Genomic DNA, 27,147 nt, shown 5'->3' on the forward strand with positions numbered 1-27,147 from the left:
TAGGTGCCAGGCAAAAACATTCCCCTTTAACCAGGTCTTTGGCTGGTTGACATCTAATGCCCCTTTAAAATGTGTTGGGCTGTTTTTGGTTTTATTTTGATTATGTATGCTGTGCTTTTATATTGTGATTTTATCCTGTGAACCGCCCTGATACAGGTATAGGGCATAATGCAAATTTAATAATTAAATAAACATGGTGCACTAGTGAAAGGCACCACCTAGTGCAACAGAGCTTTCAACACTCTCTTCTCTCTGTGCATCCCCCAAACCTGCCCCAAATATGATCTGGAAGGTCAGGAGGACCCCCAGAACAGCACAGGGTGGTGGTAAAGGAGAACTAGGATTGTTCCATCTGGCAAGTAGGAATGTTTGCATGGACAGAATGATCAGAAAAGATAAATATAGAAATTCTCACTGGAAAGTGCAATTTTTTTCATGCAGTTTATTTTTTATTTAAACACTTCTGTTTGGTTGAACCAAAGGTGAAGATGTTCTCTGGAAGGCCTGCAGGTGCCATCTTGGCAGTTAAGATAGGTAAGGTAAAGGGAACCCTGACCATTAGGTCCAGTCGTGGCCGACTCTGGGGTTGCGGCGCTCATCTCGCTTTACTGGACGAGGGAGCCGGCGTACAGCTTCCGGGTCATGTGGCCAGCATGACTAAGCCACTTCTGGCGAACCAGAGCAGTGCACGGAAACGCCCTTTACCTTCCCAATGGAGCTGTACCTGTTTATCTACAGTGGTACCTCGGGTTAAGTACTTAATTTGTTCTGGAGGTCTGTTCTTAACCTGAAACTGTTCTTAACCTGAAGCACCACTTTAGCTAATGGGACCTCCCACTGCTGCCGTGCCGCCGGAGAACAATTTCTGTTCTCATCCTGAAGCAAAGTTCTTAACCTGAGGTACTATTTCTGGGTTAGCGGAGTCTGTAACCTGAAGCGTATGTATCCCGAGGTACCATTGTACTTGCACTTGCTAGGTTGCACTGTACTTGTACTTGCTAGGTTGGCTGGAGCTGGGACCAAGCAATGGGAGCTCACCCCGTTGCGGGGAATCAAACCGCTGACCTTCTGATCGGCACGTCCTAGGCTATGTGGTTTAACCCACAGCGCCACCCGTGTCCCTGTCAAGATAACCCAGAACTAATTGGCAGTTGTGGGACTGACCTCATATATGTTTATGTATTCACTCCCTTTGATATATGCTAATTGGCTTGCTTTTCTGCTGTGCTTATCTGTGGACCTTGGGATGCTGGGCTCAATAATAATAATAATAATAATAATAATAATAATAATAATAATAATATATTTATACCCCACCCATCTGGCTGGGTTTCCCCAGCCACTCTAGCCACTCTCCCAGAGAGGGGAGAAGCTTTGGACAATTGCCACCTATGGCCTTGCTGGCCAGGTGTGAAGGGAGGTTCTAGGTAAACTGCTGTATGCGGGTTTGTGCATAAAGAATGTATAACCATTTTCTTGGCAAGCTACCTCTTTGTTGTGGTGTTTGACCCACATCTGGAAAGACTGGGAGACCTGGCAGGTTGACTTGTTCTATGTCTACACCTTTCTTTTAATAAAGCACTAGAACTGATTAGAATCATAGAATTGTAGAGTGGGACCCCAAGGGTCATCGAGTCCAACCCCTGCAATGCAGGAATCTCAACCAAAGCATCCATGACAGATGGCCATCCAACCTCTGCTTAGAAACCTCCAAGGAAGGAGAGCCCACCACCTCCCAAGGGAGACCATTCCACTGTTGAACAGCTCTTACTGTCAGAAAGTTCTTCCTGATGTTTAGTTGGAATCTTCTTTCTTGTAACTTGAAGCCATTGGTTGGAGTGCTACCTTTCAGAGCAGGAGAAAACAAGCTCTGGCATTTTTGACATCCCTCTTTGGTATCCCTGCGCCAACTACTCCCAAGAGTCCACATGGAAACAGAACGGAGCAATAAATTTTAAAAGTCTGGTACAGGGAGGTGTATTTCTAGTTAAATTATTATAATTATTTCATAGAATGATAGAATATTAGCATTGGAAGGGACCCAAGGGATCCCTTTGCAGTGCAGGAATCTCAGCTAAAGCATCCCTGACAGATGGCCATCCAACCTCTGCTTAAAAGCCTCTAAGGAAGGAGAGGCCACAACCTCCCGAGGGAGACCGTTCCAATGCAGAACAGCTCTTACAGTCAGAATGTTTTGCACATATTGATATAAATCATCTCACACAAATTTTCAGTATAAGTGTGGGGTGTTGAACTGTGTATTGTTCATCAAGTCCAGGCTGATGAGAGTTGTAATCCAAAACATTGTGAGGGCACCAGGTTGGTGGCAGCTGTTCTGCTTCAAAGCACCCAGTTCATCTATCTCATCTATCTTCTGCATGCCCTCAAATAAAGGGGCTTTCAATGTTGATTAAATAGGTGTAAGAGGGAGGATAGTTACTAGTCATAGAAAGATAAGAACTTAAGAAAAGCCTGCTTGATCAGTCCAAGGCCCAACTGGTGCAACACCCTGTTTTCCCAGTGGGCAACCAGATAACCCCTGTGGGAGTCTGCAAGCAGGACCAGGCTGAGATAGTGCTCTTCCTCTTTGATGTTTCCAGCAACTGTTATTCATAAGCATACTGCCTATGACAGTGGTGGTAAAACATAGCCATCAAGCATAGCCTATCATTTCAGCTATATGGTCAAATTTAAGCTGCTATGTTTTGCTCAACCTGAACAGCTCATGTTGGTAACAGCATAGTACTGATAATGCCAAGGTTGCAGGTTCAATCCCCATATGGGACAGCTGCATATATCTGCATTGGGGGAATATGGGTTGGGGGTTGGATTAGATGATCCTCAAGGTCCCCTCCAACTCTTCAATTCTATGATCAGATTAAAGTCCAAGAGGATGTATAAAAGACCTGCAGAGCATCTCATTCTGTTCCATGTTGTTTTTCTCCAATAGTTTTGGGAAAAGGAAGTTTCTGCATGAGTTCCCTTCTTGTTCCCCATCTGTAGCTTGCGTTAGGGGCAGAGGAAGGAAGAGAGGAATGTGGATGTATTGAAAATGAAGATAAGAAAGCTGTCACTAAATCAGCTATCATTTAATAATAAATGCTACTCAGTGTATAGCAACATTTTAATTTGGCAGGGCAGCAAAACAATAAGCCCACACCTCAAGCATGTGCCTCAAATATATATTGCAAGGTGCAGCTCTGGAAAGAGGAGGTCAGGGCCTCCATTTTGCAGTCTGTCATGCCTTGGGCACGGATGACACTGCTGAGCATTTTAGCAAGGAGGATTTTGAGTGGGCAAACGTTTCAGCCCACAGTAGATGAGTTTATTTCCAAGGAGACATTTGCAGAAAAGTGTAAATTAATTGAGAACACAAGGTGATCCCTCAGTGCTCTTTCTCAGGCGATTGTAACAAAGACCTTAAGCAGGGATAAGTGCGACCCCTGAACTGCTGGGGGAGCAAACTTCGAGTTTTGGGATGTAGGAATTGTAGCCAGGCATCATTATACTGGAAGAGCCGGGGTTTCTCCTTTATTAGGATGAGGGTTACAGGAGGCTCTGGTTTTGCTGGTTTAAAGACCATAAAGCACCCTTTAGTCTCTCTCTCTTCCTGTCTGTACTGAGATTCCAAAATGCTTTGTTTCTTTTTCAAGAAGAGATCCCCACAGCAGAATATCATGGAGCACTGCTTATCTCAAATGGGGCTCACACCTTTAAGCAGCTGGTGGATCCGAGATTTCAGATGAGATGGCAACATAAGCCAGACACCAGGTCCCTTGAGATTATTCCCAGGACAGGCCCCATGTTCAGCCACATCCTCTTCCCAGACCACGCCCTCCAGCCCTGCTTCGCACCTGGTTCTTTTGCCCGGCTGAGATACATCCTCCGATAACGACTCTTACTTTGCTTGGGGAATGGAAAAGTGTGTGTGTAAAGTAGCCTACCTGCACAAAAGCAAGTGTTACATAAATTGCTCCACCCACTTAATGCTCTGGCCTCACCCACCCTTGGCATGTGGCCCCCGACAGGGAATGTGCCCCTCGAGCTGAATCCGGTTCTGCACCCCTGAATTATGGATAAACATGGGCCTGCAGAGGTGAAGCCCCATGAATTGTTTGGAGTCTTCTACAGGCTGTGCCTCTTTGCAGTTGACTTGAACTCCAGTAGGTTTCTGAGAGGGTTAAAGGGTGCCTGTCCCAATCCTGTCCTTCTGTATGAAAACTGCCAGTTACTCGAACTCTCTGCTTCCTTCACTTTAACCATCCAGGAGCCTCAAGGGAACCGTGTTCTCCAAATGCTAATGTTTGGAGGCTCAGCTGTGGAGCAAGGTCTCCTCTGTGGTGACCTCCAGGTGGAACTGTTAATTCAAGCAAAAGTTCCACAGTCCGAAGTTGAGACCCTTCAGAGAGGAGTATGTGACCAGGGCCACCCCAAAACACTTTGCTGCATGAAAAGGACAAGATGGTGTCCTAACCCTATGCCCATTCCACCCATAGATGCCAACTGGGCTGCAGCTCAGCACACACCATCTTAACACTTTGGTGCTGCTCCCCAGCATCGGCTGCCTGAGGCAACCACCTCATTCTGTCCAATGGCAGGGCCAGCTTTCTGTACGTTCCTTTTAAAGTAAACTCTGGTATAAAGGTGACAAATTTCTGTTTTTGTCTTCTACCTATTCTATATTCTTCCCCGAATATTTGGAACCTAAAGAAAAGTTATTCAATTTATTCACCATTCTTGTGTTGCAGTTTTGTGTTGTTCATTTCCTTAGTTTTATTCAGAGAAAGGTGGGAATCAATTACAGTGGCACCTCAGGTTAAGAACTTAATTCGTTCTGGAGGTCTGTTCTTAACCTGAAACTGTTCTTAACCTGAAGCACCATTTTAGCTAATGGGGCCTCCTGCTGCTGCCGCGCTGCCGGAGCATGATTTCTGTTCTCATCCTGAAGCAAAGTTCTTAACCCGAGGTACTATTTCTGGGTTAGCAGAGTCTGTAACCTGAAGCGTCTGTAACCCGAGGTACCACTGTACTGAAAACAGGTTTTCAAAAGAGCCCCTTCTTATTGGTTGTAGATATGTGTGTGTGTGTGTTTTTTTTGTTTAATTTGCTGCCTGGTTATGAAGAAGCCAGTGCTAGAAAGCTTTGGGAAAAGTGGGTTGAAGCAACAGGTCAGTCAATTAACCTGATTTGAAGAGTTGGTTCAAAATAGGCTTCAGCAAACGAGAAACAGAACATCCCAGCGGTTTAATGGAGCCCCCACCTTGACTTGATCTCATCTAATTTTTATACTTAAGGACAAAGTAGGACAGTTTCCCCTTTGGCAGGGACACAATTAAGTGCATAGCTAGAAACATAAACTAAAAATTCCCTAATCCCAATATTACCTAAGTCCCAACACACTCATTACTTCCACATCTGCAAGTTGGAGATGTTGCCTTTAAAAAAGAAAAAAAAAGTTTAAGTGGCACAGGGAAATCTGAGAAGCAAATCAACTGGCCTGCATGAACATGAAGAGCCTGGTGGGTCAGGCCATTGGCCCTCCTAGTCCAAGATCCTCTTCTCACAATGGACAACCAGATGCTCATGGTGGGAACACTGTAAACAGGATCTGCACACAAAAGCCCCCCCCCCCCGTGGTCCATGGATTGGTGGGAGTAGCCTAGTCCCCTTCATGTTCCCAGCAATACCTTTCTGGGTACCTGCTTAGCCAGTGTCTCCAGGCTCCATGTATATGTGTGCCTGCCTGCCTGCCTGCCTGCCTGCCTGCCTCTCTCTCTCTCTCTCTCTCAGGGTTGCAGAACAATACACACACTTGAGAAGGAAGCAGCTGCTTGAAACAGAACTGCAGCCCTTTCTCCTTCATTTTTTAAGGAAGAGCAGTTGGAAAGCCGGAAGTGCCCATGGGGTCGGAAGACAAGATCCCTGCAACCTTCATATCTCACTTCCTCCCTCCTCTCCTTCAGCCACTGTGTTTGTGCACACGCATGCAAATGTGTTTGAAAGCGTGGTGTTTTAATAAAATACCCCCCTCCCAGCCCCAATCTGCCAGAACCTGAAGGATCAGCAGCAACATGCAACAACAAACAACACAATCATAGAAAGGGAGATGATGAAGAAATGGTGTGTGTGTTAAAAATGGTGGTTTTTCTGGTGGGGGGGATCCACCCTTTTGCCTGGGGCATTTTTTTTAAAAAAGAGCAGAGCCAAACTTTGCAAGCTGCTAGGAACTGGCAAATTGACTGGCTGGGGAATGGACTTCCTTGGGAGGTTTTTTAGGCATCTGTCAGGGAAGCTTGAGTGGAGATTTCTGCCTTGCAGGCAGTTAAACTAGATGGCTCTAACTGTTCCCCTATGAAAAAATTCACCGCACGCCACTGGGTTCTAGCAACTGGTATTCAGAAGCACTGCTGCCTTGGCAGCAGAGCAGAGCCATCATGGCTAATGGACAGTGATAACCTTATCTTCAATGTTGAAAGACCAGGAGATGAAAGCGACATAAGCTCCCTTGGACCTATTCTTAAATGGAATGGACTGAGGCCTGGCTAACACTGGTGTGTCAAGGAAACCAGAGAGATGGCTCATATAATAGCACAAGGGTGGTCAACATGGTCTCTCCAGCTGTGGTTGGACTACAACCCCCACCATACCTGGCCATTGGTCATGTTGGCTGGGGCTGATGGGAGCTGGAGCCTAACAACTAGAGGACTACCCCTGTAAGCGTGCACGCCCCCCAGCAAGCTTCTGTCTGACCAGCTCCTCTTACGCTTCTGTTTACATGACTGACAGAGACCGACTTCAAGGGAAATGTGTTTTCCAGTTTATAAGCAGCTGCGTGCAGCACTGATTGGCTGGTATTCTGTCAATCACAAATTTTGTGATTTTTCATGTATGCCTATTTAGATTACCAAATAGGCAGTGGAAGCACCAGTTTATGGGCTCCACACCTTTTAGGGGTGCCACCACAACAGATCAAAATAATATTGATCCTCAAATATCAAATAAAAAATATATTAGGAGATAATCCGTTAGAGTCCCCCTGAGATTTCAACTGCCTAGGGGCCCCTACAGGGTTTAATCTGGCACTAAGGGAAGTGGGTGGCGTTGTGGTCTAAACCACTGAGCCTCCTGCGCCTGCCGATCAGAAGTTCAGTAGTTTGAATCCATGCAACAGGGTGAGCTTCCATTTCTCTGTCCCAGCTTCTGCCAACCTAGCAGTTCGAAAGCACGTCAGTGCAAGTAGATAAATAGGTACTGCTGCAGCGGGAAGGTAAACGGCATTTCTTTGGACTCTGATTCCATCACGGTGTTCCATCGCACCAGAAATGGTTTAGTCATGCTGGCCACATGACCTGGAAAGCTGTCTGTGGACAAACGCTGGCTCCCTTGGACTGAAACCAGAGATGAGTGTCACACTCCAGAGTCAAATTCAACTAGACTTACCTGTTTGGGGGTCCTACACCTTTACCTTATCTGGCACTGGAACTGAATACATGTCTTTACATCTATGGAGCACTCAACATGCATTTGGCTAAATGCAAAAAACAGCAATTGGATAGCCATTTACCAGTTGCTCCTAAGAATGGGGGACGCAGGTGGCGCTGTGGGTTAAAGCCTCAGCGACTAGGACTTGCCGATCGAAAGGTCGGCGGTTCGAATCCCTGCGGTGGGGTGCGCTCCCGTTGCTCGGTCCCAGCGCCTGCCAACCTAGCAGTTCGAAAGCACCTCCGGGTGCAAGTAGATAAATAGGGACCGCTTACCAGCGGGAAGGTAAACGGCGTTTCCGTGTGCGGCTCTGGCTCGCCAGAGCAGCGATGTCACGCTGGCCACGTGACCCGGAAGTGTCTCCAGACAGCGCTGGCCCCTGGCCTCTTGAGTGAGATGGGCGCACAACCCCAGAGTCTGTCAAGACTGGCCCGTACGGGCAGGGGTACCTTTACCTTTACCTAAGAATGGGGGAGTGACTATATTTAGCTTCCCAAAATTCAGTGCATAAGAGAAGCCACTTACACAGTGTCCTGGAAAGTTGTGGTGTTCTTTTTTGAAAAAATAATAATTCTGAAATATAAATGCCTTGCATGTGTTAGTAATTCCTGTACAACAAGCCTCAAGGGGTGTACCAGCTGAAGGTTCCAAAATATTGAAGGCATTACACCCCCCCATATAATAAATGTATACCATCATATGCATCATGGATTTAGAACACCAATTTGAGTTCTTGTTTGAACACAATTTCTCCACATCATAGAACTTTTCTGAGGTTGCAACTAATCAACCAGAGACTTAAAAAGTAAACTCCTCTATTTATTAAATGTGTTGATATGGGTTCATAAAAAAACATAAGAGAGTTTTATACACTTTATTAAAAGATCCAAAAAATAAAATAAAATAAACATAACAATATAGAAGTAACATAGTAAAATGAGTTGCATTATGCACATCTCTAGAAAGCACAAACAAGCACTACAGCAATATAACTGTGGCAAAAAAGGAAAAGATATTCAAAGCGTACACCCTGTTGATAGCAGCTGAAGGGGTGACTTGTTGCCAGCTTGCTACGGATATATCAGAACAATCTGAATCCGCATCACAGAGGAACCAGGAACCTAAATGCTTTGGCTGGCAGCCAGTTCTATGGGTTTCCATAAAGCTCGCTTCTATTTAAGTGTATGCAAGGCTGTCGCCAGGCATTCAAGCCAGCACCCGCTAGTTTGAATAGTGGCTATGCCTTCCCACGGAAAGCTATGGGAAGGAAAATCTAGACATGCACATACCTCAAGAGTGCCGGCAGCATGTCATTTTTAAACCCCATTATACTCTGACTACTTTTCCCCTCTAAAAAAATAAAATCAAGCCCACTTTTTTGAATATATTCCTTGCAGTATAATTTTAAAATGTCTGAATAGCTTACTTTACATAACATCCAATAATATAAAAACAAAAAATAGGTACATGCTCTTCTGGATGTTACTTTTTCATTATCTGGAGTTTTGGGATCAGAACCTCACATTTCCCTTGTGTGGAAGATTAAATCGAACTGAAAATGGAAAAGGGTGGAAACCACCAAAGAGGAATTCAAACAAATAGCCAGCACGTGTAGACACAAAGTCAGAAAAGCTAAAGCACAGAATGAACTCAGGCTTGCTAGAGAGGTTAAAAGCAACAAAAAAGGCTTTTATGGGTATGTATTTCGTAGCAAAAGGAAGAACAAAGAAACAGTGGGGTCACTCAGAGGAGAAGATGGTGAAATGCAAACAGGGGACACAGAAAGGGCTGAACTCCTCAATGCCTTCTTTGCCTCAGTCTTCTCCGATAAAGAAAACAATGCCCGACCTGAAGAATTTGGAGCAAATGTTTCAGCAGAGGAAACACAGCCCAGAATAACTAAGGAGATAGTACAAGAATACTTGGCTAGTCTAGATGTATTCAAGTCTCCAGGGCCAGATGAACTGCATCCAAGAGTATTAAAAGAACTGGCAGATGTGATCTCAGAACCACTGGCAGTCATCTTTGAGAATTCCTGAAGAACAGGCAAAGTCCCGGCAGACTGGAGGAGGGCAAATGTTGTCCCTATTTTCAAAAAGGGGAAAAGAGAGGACCCAAATAATTACCGCCCAGTCAGTCTGACATCAATACCAGGGAAGATTCTGGAGCAGATCATTAAGCAAACAGTCTGTGAGCACCTAGAAAGGAATGCTGTGATCAAAAATAGTCAGCATGGATTTCTGAAAAATAAGTCATGTCAGACTAACCTGATCTCGTTTTTTGACAGAATTACAACCCTGGTAGATGAAGGGAACGCAGTGGATGTAGCCTACCTTAATTTCAGCAAGGCATTTGACAAGGTGCCCCATGATATTCTTGTAAAGAAGCTGGTAAAATGCGGTCTTGACTATGCTACCACTCAGTGGATTTGTAACTGGCTGACTGACCAAACCCAAAGGGTGCTCATCAATGGTTCCTCTTCATCCTGGAGAAGAGTGACTAGTGGGGTGCCACAGGGTTCTGTCTTGGGCCCGGTCTTATTCAACATCTTTATCAACGACTTGGATGATGGACTCAATGGCATCCTGATCAAATTTGCAGATGACACCAAACTGGGAGGGGTGGCTAACACCCCAGAGGACAGGATCACACTTCAAAACGACCTTGACAGATTAGAGAACTGGGCCAAAACAAACAAGATGAATTTTAAGAGGGAGAAATGTAAAGTACAGTATTGCACTTGGGCAAAAAAAAAGGGAGGCACAAATACAAGATGGGTGACACCTGGCTTGAGAGCAGTACATGTGAAAAGGATCTAGGAGTCTTGGTTGACCGCTAACTTGACATGAGCCAACAGTGTGACGCGGCAGCTAAAAAAGCCAATGCAATTCTGGGCTGCATCAATAGGAGTATAGCATCTAGATCAAGGGAAGTAATAGTGCCACTGTATTCTGCTCTGGTCAGACCTCACCTGGACTACTGTGTCCAGTTCTGGGCACCACAGTTCAAGAAGGACACTGACAAACTGGAACGTGTCCAGAGGAGGGCAACCAAAATGGTCAAAGGCCTGGAAACGATACCTTATGAGGAACGGCTAAGGGAGCTGGGCATGTTTAGGCTGGAGAAGAGGAGGTTAAGGGGTGATATGATAGCCATGTTCAAATATATAAAAGGATGTCACATAGAGGAGGGAGAAAGGTTGTTTTCTGCTGCTCCAGAGAAGCGGACACAGAGCAATGGATCCAAACTACAAGAAAGAAGATTCCACCTAAACATTAGGAAGAACTTCCTGACAGTAAGAGCTGTTTGACAGTGGAATTTGCTGCCAAGGAGTGTGGTGGAGTCTCCTTCTTTGGAGGTCTTTAAGCAGAGGCTTGACAACCATATGTCAGGAGTGCTCTGATGGTGTTTACTGCTTGGCAGGGGGTTGGACTCGATGGCCCTTGTGGTCTCTTCCAACTCTATGATTCTATGAAATCAAGCGAAAGTTTTGGGGTTTCCTCCTTCACAGATTTCTGCTGCTGCCAAATGTCTGTTTTGTGTCAGAATTCAAATTTCAGTCTGAAAAATCAGGGGTTTTGTTTCTGAAAACCTGATTTGGAACACAAGAAAGCAACTCTTGAAATTTTAACTTTCTAAAAAACAGCAACAAGGCCTCAATATTTTAATCTTCTACTTCTGAGTTTTGGGGTTTTAATTGGCTTCTGAATTTTGGTAGAATTTTATTTCTCTGGGTGAACAATTTTATGGCTGCAAACCTGGCACCTCTTGAGGTTTGTGAATTTAAAGGTGGTGGTGACCCCCACCCCTGCCATCATTTGATGAATGGCGATGTCATCCCCTCAGCTGCTAGGATACTAGAGCCATGGCAACAAAAATCGTTTGGCTTCCACCACTATCAAATAGCATCTGTGTACAGTAATAAAGATCTGGAACCTTGAAATTCTGTGTCAGGTAATTTCCCTCTGTTGTGTGTTTGGAAAAAGACCACTTGGTTGTCATTGTTTCAGTTGTTGTGTTGTTGGCTGGCTGTTTGGTTTTGGGGACGCATGTGCCTTTCTGAATGTGAAGGTCACTAGCAAAAGGTTTTGTTTGGGGTGCCTGCCATGACACCCCTGGGCTGTTCTGCCGTCCCCATCCTGAAGCAGTTCAATTTTAGAAGATCCCTCCCCTCTTCAATCCAACAAATAGAGACTTTCTAAGGCTGCCCCACATTAGCTCTTTATCAATATGCTTCTTAAGGCCTTTGCATAGGGGTAGCTTTGCCTGGGACGTGTGTGAACACAGGACAATTCTTCTCCCCATGCTCCCTGAATCTTATGTAAGAGGGGAAATCAAGCTGCCCCCCCCCCCAGTAGGATGTCACTTCCTTGATACTGGAATTTATCAAAGATAAATGCCTCCTTTCTTATAAGACCTTGCTGAGATGCATGTTCTCTTTCCATGCATCTACGTCATGTGCGAAGCTGCCCTTAGTGCTTTGGGCCATGGGGTGCACAGTTCGACACTGTGAGCCTCTCCTCCAACATGGGTGTTTTAATCCATACTCAATGCCTTGTGGGGCATCTTTGGGAGAAGACTAAGGAGTAAACCCTACACAAATCCAGAGTGGAGTCCCTAAGATGGTTGGGTGGTGCCTGGTACGCCTCCTTCTGGCAACTCCTGCAGCCAAGCAGGTGCCAAATGTATTGCTTTCCTTTCCTTTGGACCCTATAAGTGAGGTCAAGAGGGAGGGGTCTTGCTGTCTGGGCAGATGAGAACCTTCACATACATTGCCCAGACTTGCGCCCCGAGGTGGTCACTTAGGTGCTGCTAATACAGCAACCAACCTCCCTCCCCGAAGGTGCACTCTTCCATTGTCTCTCAAGACAGATGAGGGTCAACTTACCAACCAGGCTGCGGGGCATGTGTATCCTGAAGTGGGGCCCCTAGCAGTGAAGATGTGGCCCTAATGCCTATAATGCCGGGCCTCAGTTTCCACTGTGAGTCTGGCTGATGAAGCTGTGCTTCAAGGGCACCACCTACGCTGCAGTACCAGCCTGCCTGAGCATTCTGTCTGTTGATCCATAAGCCCTAATCCCTGTCCACCAGGACCTATAAAATCTTTGCCTTGAGCTTGTTCCCCTTCTGAACAACTGCCTGCACCTCATGCTTCCATAGTGGGAAGACAGGCCCACCTCTTACATGGCAGAAACAAATGCCTTGTTCACATGCCACCCTTTTAAGACGTGGCTTTGTGAACAGCCTTACCCAAATTACAGGCATTTTACTCTGTTAACTAGCGTTGGGACAACTTTACCTACTTTACTCTATACACTGCCAGCCTGACACTCACTTGGGGTTAAGAGGGTATGCAGAAAGCCAATTGCCAATGCAGCCCAAGTGAAGACGTGGCTATCTCTAGTACACTACCCACTTATGCAAGAGAAGAATTTATACCACAGAACCATCACTCGGAAATCCAGGGGTACAAGGGAGAGGTGGAATACTCCTCACTGTGGATGCTACATCTATCAAGTTCTATCAAGATGCTACATCTATCAAGCTCATGTGGTTGGGCATGAGCCTCAGCAAGGCAGCCCTTGGAAAAGTCACTGTGAAATCTACACTATCCAAGATTCCTAATGTAGCTTCCCCTATCAAAATCACCCCGCTGCCAGTGGGATGATAGAAAATTAGGATTCAAATTTTTGGTAGTACAAGCTTCCTCTCTGAGGAAGGGATGAAGGGTTTGGGCCTCAAGATAGCTGGATGAATAGCATGAGGATTGCCCAGTTATTTGCCTGAACATACTGGGTTGTATCCATTGTTCGTTCTTGTCCAAGTAGGTCCACCAATTTCAGTGGGTCGACTCAGAGTAGAACACTGTTGAAGACAATCTTTTATCTGTAGGCAGGCCCACCTCCCATAATGTTGCATCGTCAGTCTCCAACTTTCCTTGCAAATGCCTGAGCATGCCCTACTATTCCTGAATCCACAAAGATCCTCCAAGGAAAACTGCAGGTATCTTTAATACATGCCAAACTTCTAATATAATCCATAAACAGACTCCTGTGTTGCAATATAGACAAGCTGAACAAAATAGCACAACACGATGGCCAATAACAATGGCACTAAACACTTTATAAACTAATACAAATGATCAGAAACTGCAACTAAAGTCTCTAAATCTTCACCAGTCATGGTAGAATAATTCAAAAGTTTGATATATACATAATCTGTCACCAAATATCGCCAGAACAGAGTTTCCGAATAACCAATCTGTTCCTTCCAATGCTTCTTCAACCAATCTTGATCAATTCTTCATCAGACAGACTTGTAAGAATTAATGTGAGAAGGATGCAGTTCAATTCAGCTGGTTAAGAAATTGAACGAAACAGATTGGTTTAGAGACTTTGGTTGCAATTTCTGATCATTTGTATTAGTTTATAAAGTGTTTAGTGCCATTGTTATTGGCCATTGTGTTGTGCTATTTTGTTAAGTTCTAATATAGCCAGGTGGGTGAGGAGATAGAATTACTTTTTTAAATATCTGGAGAGTCAGAGTGTGGAGGAGACAACAGGTCAACCTATGGCTACTGGCCATGGTGGCTACATGGCATCTCTGTTTAGAGTCTGTGTACAGCTGCGGACAATGGGCAAAGGGGGCTGTTCAACTTATGCCCTTCTGGTGGGGAGGCTGTGTAGGCTAACTGGCCCTTTGGCTCTTCTCATACCCAGTTTGTGCGGGTGACAAACCACTTAAAAACCTTTGCTGGTGACCTTTACTTTTAGATTAAGTGTTGTTTCCTATTGTGTGTGTTTTTTTCTTATTTTCTTTCAGAGCTGCAGGTTGGAAATGAGCCGGTCTCAGTCTGCTGTATTTTAAGCTATATGGCAAACTACGAAGCTTGTACAATAGCAAAGCAACAGCACGCATTCAGATAAGTTTTATAGCAAAAAATCTCTTCCTTTTCAAAGCCTTAGTAATCTCTTTTACAAACTTCTCCTTGTATTATTACAGACTTTTTTTAATATATTCAAAATAAGTTCCAAGGATTTCTTTCGTGGACTATGTACATAAGTGCAAAAAAGATGTGTCTTACACATTCGTACACCAACTGAATCAGTTTAACTGCAGCATATTGGTTTCTTCAACACTGTTATAGGGTCATTCCACAATATTTTTGTCTCCTTTTTATGTACAGGTTGTTTCTTCCCATATTGTCCCAGTCATGATTTTGATGTAAAAGGCTTTTAACGATATAGCTATGATGTTTGATTTTTGCAGTATTTTTTTTATTAAAAAAAGCTTGTTTCAATATGAATTCACTAGTGTTGAAACAAACAGCAGCACCAAAAAAGGTTATACCATCAGAATCTGATCAATTTCTTGCATTCAAAAAAATGCTGCCAAATGGCTGTGTAACCCCATTGGTTGCACAACTCTGAATCTGGGAATTTAATCTGGTGTTGTTGTTTTACAGAAGAATAAAAATCTTAGGCCCGGTGCAAAAACGTATGGACCTTAGCCACAGCTCAAGTCCCACTGAAAGCAACACCCTGGGGATTTGTTGTGGCTGAAATGTAACTCTACATACAAATTTCCTTTTGATTTTTGTGAAACAACACTATACCAATTCCTGATCAAATTCTGACTTGCGTTTTCCTACATTTGTTTCAGCTCTAGAGTATGTGGAAATAGAATAAAACCCCAGGAATTCTATGATAGTCTTTGTATCATCCAGGAGAAAAATACTGTGGAATAACCCGAACTCACACAACAATTTCTACAAGCTATAAAACCTGACTCTAAATCCATGTGTTGTAAACTTTTTGACTGAAAAAGTGACATAAAAGACACAAATCCAGCGTTCACATGGGACTTTGGGATTTTAAAAATATTCAGTCATATCTTTCTCCGACAGTATCGAACTGTACCTTAAACGAACCCATACTGTTACACATTACTTTTTTTTAATTTACATGTGAAAATTTCACAAATAATGTATACAAAGGTAGCCATGTTGTAGTTTTGTTGCCATAGCAACAACAACTTAATATAATTAGTTAACAATGAATCTATCATTGTAGGAGTTACATACAAAGTTACTCTTTTTGTCTGTTTGTTCGTAAACTGTAAACTATACAAACTAGTTATGGACTGTATTTATTTCTCTATATTTTGACATGCGGTTCAGTGTTGTTTTTAGAAGATAACTAAATGAGTTGAATACATGATTTAAAAATCTTAAACATTCTCAAACTCTCCTTCAAAAATCAAATTCATTAGTTACTAAAGATATATAAAGATACACACACACACACACACACACACACACACACAGTTGTGTGTGCGTGTGTGTGTATGTATACATATATGTGATAATGAAAAACAAAATTCTTAAAAACTAACAATAAAAGTAATGGAAAATAATGCAACATGAATAACCTGTTGTAACCTAGTAACAATGTTTTCTTAAAACTTTATTTACAATTATTTCAAGCTAACAACTAATAAGTTTTTTTCTTTAAAAAAGTTATTACAGTCTTTAACATACAATATATTCTAAGGCCTTAATCAGGCACATGGTAAGAATCAGATCATTAGCATCATACATCCTTTCAGGAGGAACAGGAAATTAGATTTTCCTCATAAAGTTGCACTCCCCCCCCCTTTTTATGGATGTGAAATGTATTAGGGATTTTAAAAAGAAAAGGATAGCTCCAATTTTTTAAACCGTTCGGGGTACTAAAGTGTCCTAGAGATAACTGCTGTATTAAGTAATAGGCAAAGTTGGGAATGAAATAGGAGGAGGTCAGCATAATCTCCTTTCCAGATCTGATGGACCTACAACATTCAATATTTGCCGTGCGGTTTTTGTAGCTAGCTAGCTGGGCCATGCTAGAACACAAAGGCTGCCATCCTGAACTCGCTCGCAGTGGTGGCTAAACTGCACTCAAGCAGTGACCCCTCTGAGGCCCGATTCTCACTTAGGGTTTCTTTTTGCCAGCACACACTGGCTCCCACACCTTTCCCCTCCTGTGCTCAACAATATATTCACAGATATAATGGCCTGAGGCTGCAATCCTAGCCACGCTTTCCCCAGGACATGCCCTGCTGAAGAAAAAGGGGACTGACTTTTCCAGCAAATGTGCACAGGATTGAGCCAAGCACCAGGTGGTCCGGGTAGTTGGCTTCCTGATGGATCTGTAATCTGCCTGGATAAAAAAAACCCCCAACATCAGCCTTGCTGCTTGCAGATCTGTTGTTGAGCAAGCTGAAAGATGGGCAGTAGGCTAGTTGCATGTGGCCAACAGCCCCCCTGCCCCCCCACTGGTTTCAAAACTGAGTTTCAAAATATTTGGTGACATGGCACAAGGAAAAAGGAAGAGAATAAAACTAACCCCACAGTATGCGTTCAAACTAGCCCTTCATATCCGGCCTGTGCGCTTGCACTTTCTCAGACAAGATGCTTTGTGCAAGGACACATGTGTGGAAGTGACTGGGAGATCTGATAATGAGGCAAGAGGAGTCCACATTGGCAAGCATGAGATTCTGGGGCTTTGCAAGGGGTGGAGCAGGTCAGCCAGTCACAGCAGTCCACAAATGAACTCTCAAAGTGCAACACGCAGTACATGGCAGATTAAAGAGTATTTGGGAGTGTTCAGAAGTGGAGGATGTGGGCTGGTTGAGGGAAAGGTGGGCAGGGAGGGGGGGGATATATGTAGATACAAAAAATGACACCATTAAAAATGAAAAACCCAACCCAAACCCCTAACAAGTTCATATTAAAAACAAATAAAAATATGATTATGAAAAACCATGTTCCAATCCTCAAGAACACTGTACTTAAAAAACAAAATAAATGGAAATCATTTCAAGAATCCCATTGTACTTTAAATCCCTCTTTCATTGTTTTTGTGGATGTATCTAGTAAGTTTTAAGCTTTTCTTTAAAAACACCTTTTCATGAAACAACTAACCTCCCCCCCTCAAAAATGATCTATCAGCTTTTTCATTTTCCCTCTGCAATGACCCGTTTTACTCAAGTTTCAGCATTTCTTGCATATTGTTTGCATAAGGCTGAGAGGAAATGGGCACATAGACACTGAAAGCGAGAGAGAGAGTTTGCACGCAGGTGTGCGAGATGAACTTGGGATAAATTTAAAAAAGAACATATAGGTTTGTCGAACATGGGAAGCTTAAAGAAAGTGGCTGAAATTATACTGATTCAAACATTACACACATCTCTGTACTCTAAATAAAAGATGTGTTTGTTATTTCACTTAGAGTCACCAAGTAGTTCAGTGACTATAGTCTAAAGAATGCACCTATCTAGGATTTTATAGTCTGTCGACTGTGTTTTCTTTCTTTCTTGAATAAAAAAGTCATTGCACAACAAGCCTTAAATAGTGCTACCCTTACAATAGCATTTTTTAATTAAAAAAACCCCTCCCAACCTCCCTGTTAAATTTGGTGACATTCCCAGTGCTTTAAAAGCCGTGCTTGTCTTCCCTCACTCCACAAAGTTTTTCTCTTACAACAAACACTAACTCTATTTTTGTAAAAAAAAAATATAAAAAATAAAATAAAATAAATGTTGTGGCACCTAAAATAAAACAGTCTACCCTGAAGACGTATCACTGCACCTCTGTATTAGAAAGAGTGCCTGTGTGTCCATGTGTGCAGGTGTGCAGGTGTTATCTGTGGTGTGTTCAGGGGTGCAAGGATTGAAGCACTGAGTGTCTTGTGCCTGGGGAGGGATGCCTGGTTTGCTGTGGTAGGCCAGCAGGGAGGCTTCTCCTCCTCTCCTCTGGCTCCCAAGTTTTGCAAAAAATACAAGCAAGGTGTTGTGCCCCTTGTGTGTTAGATTTTCAGTGCTTTAAAACTGCGTGACATGAATGCTGTAGAAACATTTTAGGCTTACATTCTGTGCACATCTATGCAAGATGCTTTTAAAAAATATATCATTCAAAGAAAGCAGGAGTGGGTAACATCGAAGGGGCAAGTTTACATAAAAATCCATTTAGAGCACTGAAAACAAACACTGAACATCCTTCCAAATTCTAATGCTAACACAATCATATATATATATCTATAGAAGTGTGTTTATACATAGGTGTCCTTTCTGACTAGAAGAGATCAGGTATGTTCTCTGTTGAGGCACTGCCACAGGTTGTGCAAAACCCATCATTATTTTTTTTTAAATATACAAATATTTTCATATCCAGGAAGTACTGAAATCTACTTTTTTCTGCTATGTTACAGAGCTGGGAAACAAAGTCAGCAATGAACAACAGGTTGGCCAGTTATATGGTTATGTATGGCTCTCTTTTTTTTAGGCAACTCTGGACTAAAATTTTCCAGGAATATGCAAAAGAATTTTGTATGAGATAAATGTGTAATTTTTTTCACCTCCACCTGATAGGGCCTAGACCTTTTAAGACCATGAAAGTAGCACCAAAATGACCCTTTGCATTTGTTTGCAATTGTTCACAACACAATTGTTCACAACACAACACATTTTTTTGCAGGTATCAGATTTCATGGGATTTAAACTTTGATGAGGAAGCTCAGTTCATGGATGGCAATGCAACAAACCAGGTATATAATTCTTCTTTAGTTTTTGCCACTAGGGCCAAATTTGAACACATATGATAATACATTGGCTTCCTGAACATCTACTGTCTCCTTCTAAACACTGTATTCACACGTCAGTATCACACAGATTAGAATCTGAACTCAGCTCCTTAACCGGCATTCAAGGATGTCAAAACATGGTTCCAAGCACACACCCAAAACATCTGGATGAATTTAAACCAAACTATTTGGTCTGTCTCCTACTTTATTCTCTTTCCAGAAATCACTATAAGGCTGCTCCCTCAAGAGCAATCCCTGCTCCCATCTGCACAAAGATACAACCTAATGGAGGAGTGAGGCTGCAGTTTGGTACTACTTTCCTGGGCTAAGCATGGGATGTGGAGATGGGCTGCTTACATCTGAATGGAAAATTTATGTGTGTTTTTCTGTTTTATATCACAATGGGGTCTGCATATTAGCAGAATACTTTCATCTCAATGGCAAGAAAACCTCATTTTCCATAAACTGGTCATACTTCTTGATGTCACTTAAAAAAACCCCGTGTTGGTAAACTTTCAAGATATGTTGTGCACCAATTGGAGCTTAAAGTGGCACTTAAAGGCAGAAGTCTCTTTTGCCAGGTGCTTTTCTGCCACCTTGGCCTTGCGGGCTTGACCCTGTTTTGATCCATTCACTTTACATTCCCCCTTCCTGAACTGACAGCAAATTCCTTCACAACTTTTGCAAGTATTGTTTATTTTTATTAATTTATTAGAGACTCCATTTTGGAGGGAGAGTCTATTTTTCAGATGGAGGTTTCTAAATAACTAGCCCGATACGAATCTATATCTGAACATTCTTGTCTCTTGCTTTTTTAAAAGCACACCATTCCTGTTTCCCAGTATAACATTCTTAGCTTGTCATTCTTTTTTTTTTAAAAAAAGGAAAGAAAAAAGAGGAGAAACCCATAAGGACCACAGTAAATGAAAATGTAAGACATTATGATAATGAAAAACCCCGGTGTTGAGTATACTTGATAATGATGTACATCTTTTCTTCTTTTGTCTCTCCAAACAAATCAATAATAGACTAGGATGTAAACAAAACAGTAAGATAACACTTTGAAAACAGACAAACATTTATCCATCGAAAATAGAATAATAAACCAGTAAGTCCACTGTGCAGGAGGACACTTTCTCTTGATGGTAGTCAGGAAAAAAATATTCTTTTTTAAAAGTGTGTTAAAGTAAGATGTTATAAAAGCCTATTGTTATAGTTCTCTACTTACTTCTATGCCTCGTATAACAGAGTGCTGTTTTGTTAATTGTTTCTCTATAGTGCTTAAAAAAAAGTTTGACATTCCCATGGACCAGTTTTTGGTTAACATGTAGGCTGCAGTAGGCTTACTGTAAATGCTGTAGAGGAGGAAAGGATGGGCATATATACACAGAGAGCCCAGAGGCAGCTTCCCACCAAAGACAGGAAAGTCCAGTAACTCCATGATTTCAGGTTCATGATTCTGACATAGTTTGCTGGAATGAGAGAAAGCAAACAAGTGATAAAAGAGAGACTCGAAAAGAACACAAGAGCCCTGCTGGATCAGACCGAGAGGAAGGGCCACAGCTCAGTGGCAGAACATCTATTTTGCATCTAGAAGGTGCCCTGCTCAATCCCTGGTATCTCCAGGTAGTATTAGGGTTGTCCCTTTGTGAGAACTGCCAGTCAGTGTAAACAGTACTGAGCTAGATGGACCATTGGTGTGATTTAATGTTTGATGCTTAATTGTGTTTTTATATCTGTTGCAAGTCACCCAGAGTGTCTGGGGCAACCCAGTCACGTGGGTGGCATAGAAAAAAAATAAAAATAAAACTGAAATGGGTCTCAGTCCAAGGAAGGCTGAGCCATGGGGTTCTTCTGAATGTGCAGATCTGGTTCTCAGTCTGCAGGAATGACTCTGGTGTGAGTTCCCAGTGTGCCATGGCTGAAGGGAGAACTTCCGATGGACTTACTTTTCCGTTGTTTGCTTCTACATTTGTGACACAAACATGCTGCTGTTTAGTTCATCTACTGATAACTGGGATATCTGCAATGAAAATGGAAAAGAAGATTTCCTGTTAAAATATTTCCTTGATACTCACCCTGTCTGTTCACCACTCAGTCATTTTAAAGGAAAAAGTACAATTGGCTTGGAGAGTTGATAAACACGACCCCTAATCCCTGATAATGTCTAGGATGACTCAGTGGATAAAATGATGGATAAATTATTTTCTTCTCTGGCAGCTATAAAAAAGGTGCCAATGTCTATATATCCACTCAATCGCTTAATTTTGAGAGGCCATGGCCGTGGACTTGCTGAATATTGCTTTTATGACATGGGTATATGTCTGCAGTTAGAGAGTTGAACAACCCACACTATTGGGTTCGAAACTGAAAAGGTTGCTTATTTTTTTTTAATGTTGCATATCCATAGGAATGCTCTCCATATACCAGAATAAGAAAAGAGTAAAATAACATCTTTTAAGCATTAGTATGCTTAAAATTTTCCCTCCACTACTGTAAGATGGGTGCTTGTGTCAATTTGTGGCTAGAGGCTCAGTATGGTTATTGGCACTCCATAACAAAGGGGGGCAAAGAAGGAACTTGCTACAGCAAATCCCAAATGTGACATTTGCAATGCATTGAGTATACAACCAGTGTTATTATTGTCATGCATACAAGGACTGCATCTGCACTAAACCTTTCCCTAGCTCTTTCAAAAAAAATGAATTTATGCAAAGCAATTCTTTCTCCATTTCCTTATAAGGCAAAAATATGGTTGCCCCAAAGTTATATCAGATTATATATATTAGAAGAAGAAAGATGGAACTTCCTGCTGAAACAATATATATTAATGGTTGGAATGGGTGAGTGGAAGAAGCGACCATCTTTTCCCATTCAAAACCATTATTTATTATTATTTTAAAAAACTAATAGTTCTTTTTTATTTCTGCTTTCTACCTGGGCAGAAACACTTCAAAGAAGAGAACCTTGATGTGATGCTTCTGTTTCAGAAAACAAAGCAGAAGAGACATGAATGAATCCATCAAAGATTAAAAATAAACAAACCCCACATTGTAGCTCAGTGCAATTTTCCAGCACAGCTCAGATGATCAGGCAGGGAATGCTTCGATTCTTCAAGTACTTCTCCCTGTCAGACTTGACCTTTAATGTGACAGGGTCCTCCTCACCCACTCCACCAATCTCCTACTTCTAGAACCACACCTACATCACCCATTCACCCAAGAACTTCATATTCCATGGGATGGTGACCCCTTACCCACAACTGAAGATGACAGAAGGGGGAGGGGGATGTAAATACTTCTAATGGCATGTCTGCCACAGAGATGCCACTGACAACACTCCTCACAAGATGAAGGCTCTATCTGGGCATTTTTGTATACTGCTTAATAAAATAATAATATCTCTAAGCGGTTTACCTAAAATGGTAAAAAAAATATGTATTTTAAATTTTTTAAAAATGAAACCAGACTTTAAAAACAGTTGGCATCTCTCTGTGTTGGGAGACAATGGAGGAGTGCATCTTTGGGGGTGAGGTCAAGCTATTGGGACGGTTGCATAAAATTATCAAAATACAGACACAACCATCAGATTTAAAAAGAAACAACTTTGCATAATAAAATGACTGAGCAACCAAAAAAACACACCTTATCAGGGGGTGCTACTCATGTTAAAAGTCTCTACATTTGCACCTGTGGTCATGTGAAAAAGAGCACCCCACCCCTCACAAACACTCCCCCCCCCCCGGAGACCTTTAAAGAGACAGCTGTTAACTGTTGTGACTCCACATGAATGGCCTCGGCAGGTGGGTGCTGGGCAAACAGTTAACAAAGATGATGATGCCATGCCCCACTCCTAACCCCCTTATCTGCGAAAATGGCACTCTGCCCCATGTGAGTGTGGCTCCTGCACAATATCTGAACATTGCAAAACAAAGCTATTTGAAAGGGCCAAACCTGATTGGCTGTAGCAGTTGCAGCGAAAGGAACGCTGGTGGCAGGTGATGTTGCTGCAGAAACAGTGGTGGGCGTAGCACCGTGCATCATGGGAACTTTTTTCAGTAGGAAGCCATGGAAGCGACATAACAGGAGGGCGGAGCATTTTGTGTAACCACGGTGATGTGTGGCGGGGCGGGGAGGATGCGTGCCGGGGGTCACAGTGACAAGCCATGGTGACGTCATGGGAGGAGACATCAGGGGAGGGCGGGACCCAGCATGCAACCACAGTGCAAAGCAAATATGGCAACAGGGAAAAGGGGGAGGGGAGGTTGAAAAATAAAAACAAAAAAGAGAAAAAAAGAGGGAGGGGAAAAGCCAATTACAATTGTAATTAAGGAAAAAACCAAAATATTCTCAACACTTAGTAAACATTTATAAGCAGAACAATGATGTATAAGACTCTGGGTGGGGGTGGCAAGTTTCCAAAGATGGGTGGAAGGAGAGCAGACTGCCAAACAGGACCCCCCCCCCCCCATATTGGAGGCTGTGGCTGGTGAAGGGGCACCCGAAATGAGCCACACCAGGCTGCTCTTGTGGGTGCCATTATAGCCCTCCCCTGCTTTGAAAGGTTGCTGTCCCCCACCCCCCAGTTTTGTGAATCTGAAAAGTTACAAAGCTCGCTTCTGAACAAGTGCTTGCACTCAGGCGCATGTTGTAGTGGCCATCCCTCTGCATGTCATGGCTGCCAGGTGCAATAAGCATTCTCCCCTTTCCTTTGATGCCAACTGGGCACAGCTGCTAGTTCTGTGACAAGGATCTCATGGGTGCTATTTCACCCTGTTTTGCCTGCCTGAGTCCTTCAAAAGGAGTGGAGGAAGGGTGAAGGGAGAACTGTTTCTGCGACATTACTAACACCTCCTGAAAAGCAGAAATAACATGGGAGCTAGAAAGAAGCAACATTGGGGGGTGGGGCTGTGACCCACTTTAAGGACCTTAAATAGACCACAGGGCTCTGGGATTTTGGAGAATGTAGACTTTGGAAAAGGAGTACGATTAGTCAAGTGGTGAGGAGTTTGTTCTGGGCTGTGGACACAACACATACGTAAAGCACCTTTGAAACACATTCTCTGCTCCCTCCCAGGAAGAATCCTGGAAACTGTAGTTTACCCTTTAACAAACTACAACCCCCAGGACTTTTGGAGGACTGAGAATGTGCTTTAAATGTATGGTGGGTACACGGCTTCAGTCAGACACAGGAAAAGAAGCATCCTGATAAAATCCCCTGCTTGAAATTGCAAGGATAAGGCCCTCAGATCTGGTCTTTCTTGCAGAGTCATGTTTGCTTTTTTGCAGGTGGTGAGGCTGGGGAGAACACAGCATGCTTGGGCTGGCTTTCAAATAAAGAGGGTTCAGTGTAGGCATTATTATTTTTTAACCTGCCCTGCCCTGAGGACATACGGCAGGTACTTCAAATTTAAAGCAAGTTGTGTGTAGGATTAAATTAGGACCTTGACCTAAAACATTGCAAGCTCTAAACTCCCTTGCTCATTTCTCATGGAGGACCTGAACATGAGTCTGGAATGTATCACTTTAAGCTGAAGAAGGAATGGCATCACGTGGCTCCTCCAAGTCCCTGCCCTGTATACATGAAGGAACGTCCCCACCCCCATCGTCCAGCCCAGAAACTAAGGATCCAACTCCGAGGGCCTTGTGGTAATTCTCTCACTGCAAGAAGTGAAGTTAAAGGGAACCAGGCAGAGGGGCTTCTTTGCAGTGGCATTCTCCCTGTGGAGCAGCCTCCCATCAGGTGTCAAAAAGATAAACAACTATACAACTTTCCAAAGACATCTGAAGGCAGCCCTATATTGGGAAGTTTTTAATGTCTGATGTGCTTTTATTATGCTGGAAGCAAGGCAGAGTGGCTGGGGCAACCCAGTCATATGGGTGGGGTACAAATAGTGAAACTGTTGTTATTAAGAAAAGTAGTGTGTCAGGCACAGGCTAGAAACTGCTTGCAGAGGTGTTCCTTCTCTCTATGAATGAAGGTGCCTTATAGGGAGAGTCAGACCATAAGTCTATTCAGCTCAGCATTGTCTGTGCTGACTGGGTCTGACCAGGAATATACCCAGCCCTACACAAAGATGCCAGGGATGGAACCTGGGACCTTCTACATGCAAAACAGGTGTTCTATCACTGAGCTCTATAGATGAAGAACAAGAGCTGTAACTCCATGGGAGAGCCCCTGCCTGGCATTTCCATGTGGGGCTGAGATAGAATCCCTTCCTGAAATCTCAGAAAGCTGCTGCCAGTCAGTGTAGACAATACTGAGCTAAATGGACTAATGGTGTGGCTCAGGGCAAGGTTGGTTCCTATGGCTTGTACCCAACTAAGTTTTACTCGGGAGTTGAACCACTGAAATGAATGGACCCAAATTAGCCATGACTGGTAATTTCAATGGCTCTACTCCGAACAGGGCACACACTGAATACAACCCTATGCTCCTGTGTATGTGAGGAGGAGCGTTTAATCACATGAATCCCCACCCATTCACCGACAGTCTTCTTATGCAATTCATTACTTATTTTAAACATTCCTATCCTACCTTAATAGCTAAACACTTCCTCAGCAAGAGATGTACAAAATGTCAGCTAAAGCAAGGGGTGTGTGAGTGGAAAACTAAATGCAACATTTTGAGTCCCATAAAATGCCATTCCATAAAGCAACAACATTAAAAGAAAAAAGCAGCATCAGATTTACTAATCACGGAATGCTGGTTGCAAGATCAATAATCTACTTTTTAAAGGCCATATCAGCACATCCTCCTGTCCCCTCACCTGGCTCCTTTCTCCCCTTCCTATGATAGTCAAGAAGAGTTTAAAAAGTTGCATGCGTTTAAAAGAAATATTTGCAAGCCTATAACAGGCTCCCCTTTCACCCCAGGAAACGTGGCACTGATGTGTCATTTGACCCAAAAGACAACGCAGAGGAGGAGGAGGTGGAGGAGGAAGAGGTTAAACTATTGCCTTTGTCACAGAACCAGCATGGATGCTAAGAATTGACCTATTCAAGTTGGCTTATTAAAAGGGGCTTTGTCAAATGGTCTAGTTGACTGATTAGGTTTTCAATTGTTCAATCCTATTCAGGTTGGTTCATTTAAAGCGTTTTGCCAAACAGTCTCCCATTTCAGATTTTTAGGTTGAAAATGGGGCTTTCAGGGAAATAGAAAAATTCTCTGAATAACCTCCTAGCTAGGAGAATATCCCCATTTATTGTCTACTGCCACTGTTTCCCCTACCTGCTACCATTTGGCAGGATCCTCCCAACAATCTACTTCTTCCCAGCCAACCATGGATCACACAAGAAACAGGATGGTGCCAATTAGGAATCACCAGGTGAACCAGACAACATCATGCTGCCATGCCACCAATCGAATTTGGCTAAGCGATGATGTCACTGAGGGTGGATTCAGCCAATTAGGAGAGACAGCAAGAGGGCAACATAAAAGGTTAGGCTGGCATTTTTGTGGGCACTGCCAAAAAGGAAGAGGGAGGTGTTTTTTGACACTGGTTTTGACTCTGCCCTACTTATTAGTCATTGAATTTGCCACACTGCATGGACGTGAAAAGGGATATGACCATTTCAGCTTTTAAGACAACAGCAGATCATGACACATGGCATGGCATCACACCATGCCTTCCCGCTCTGCCCCCCCCCCCCCCAGCGACACAGTGGATCACAATGGCCTCGTTCGGCTTAGCAAAAGTTTAAGTTTGTGGAGAAAGACCTACCAACGCTTGCTGTGGGAGTCATGCACAGCACAGACCCTGCGTACCCATGCAGTGAAGCGTGGAGAGATGAACAGAAGGGACATTTCATTAGTGAAGCAGTTAACGTGTTAACATACAAAAACTCTTTCTAAAAGAAAAAGGAGATTATCCTCCATTGCTGCTACTGCTGCATCTACCGCCAACACAAATGTAAAATTAAAGATTCACCATGACTGAACCAGATCTTATAGTTCAGCCTTTACAAGATCAAGGCAAATGTGAACAATCCTTGGATTCTTGACAGCCAGCTGTGCTTGGATGAGTTTCAAACTCGCACACCCA

General features: G+C 43.1%; 2 protein-coding genes across 13 annotated transcripts in view; both read right to left on the reverse strand.

Annotated features, from left to right (window-relative positions):
* KLHL13 (kelch like family member 13) overlaps positions 1 to 27,147 on the reverse strand; it is a 570,056-nt gene that overhangs the window by 525,428 nt on the left and 17,481 nt on the right. The gene's annotated exons all lie outside the window — the stretch shown is intronic.
* Positions 19,783 to 27,147, reverse strand: part of MBNL3 (muscleblind like splicing regulator 3) — a 115,075-nt gene continuing 107,710 nt past the window's right edge. For 5 of the 12 annotated variants that reach the window (XM_083723034.1, XM_083723033.1, XM_083723027.1 and 2 more), the window contains 4 exons: positions 26,827 to 26,862; positions 23,057 to 23,151; positions 21,053 to 21,126; positions 19,783 to 20,575 (listed from right to left, as the gene is read on the reverse strand). In XM_083723034.1, coding sequence (XP_083579160.1) covers positions 21,070 to 21,126; positions 23,057 to 23,151; positions 26,827 to 26,862 — 188 coding nt within the window. In that variant the 3' untranslated portion in view covers positions 19,783 to 20,575; positions 21,053 to 21,069. The remainder of the gene's footprint in view (positions 20,576 to 21,052; positions 21,127 to 23,056; positions 23,152 to 26,826; positions 26,863 to 27,147) is intronic. The other 7 variants (XM_083723035.1, XM_083723030.1, XM_083723032.1 and 4 more) reach the window with 2 other exon arrangements.

The sequence above is a fragment of the Podarcis gaigeae genome (assembly GCF_964106915.1).
Source record: "Podarcis gaigeae genome assembly, chromosome: Z".
In the NCBI taxonomy this organism is placed as follows: domain Eukaryota; kingdom Metazoa; phylum Chordata; class Lepidosauria; order Squamata; family Lacertidae; genus Podarcis; species Podarcis gaigeae.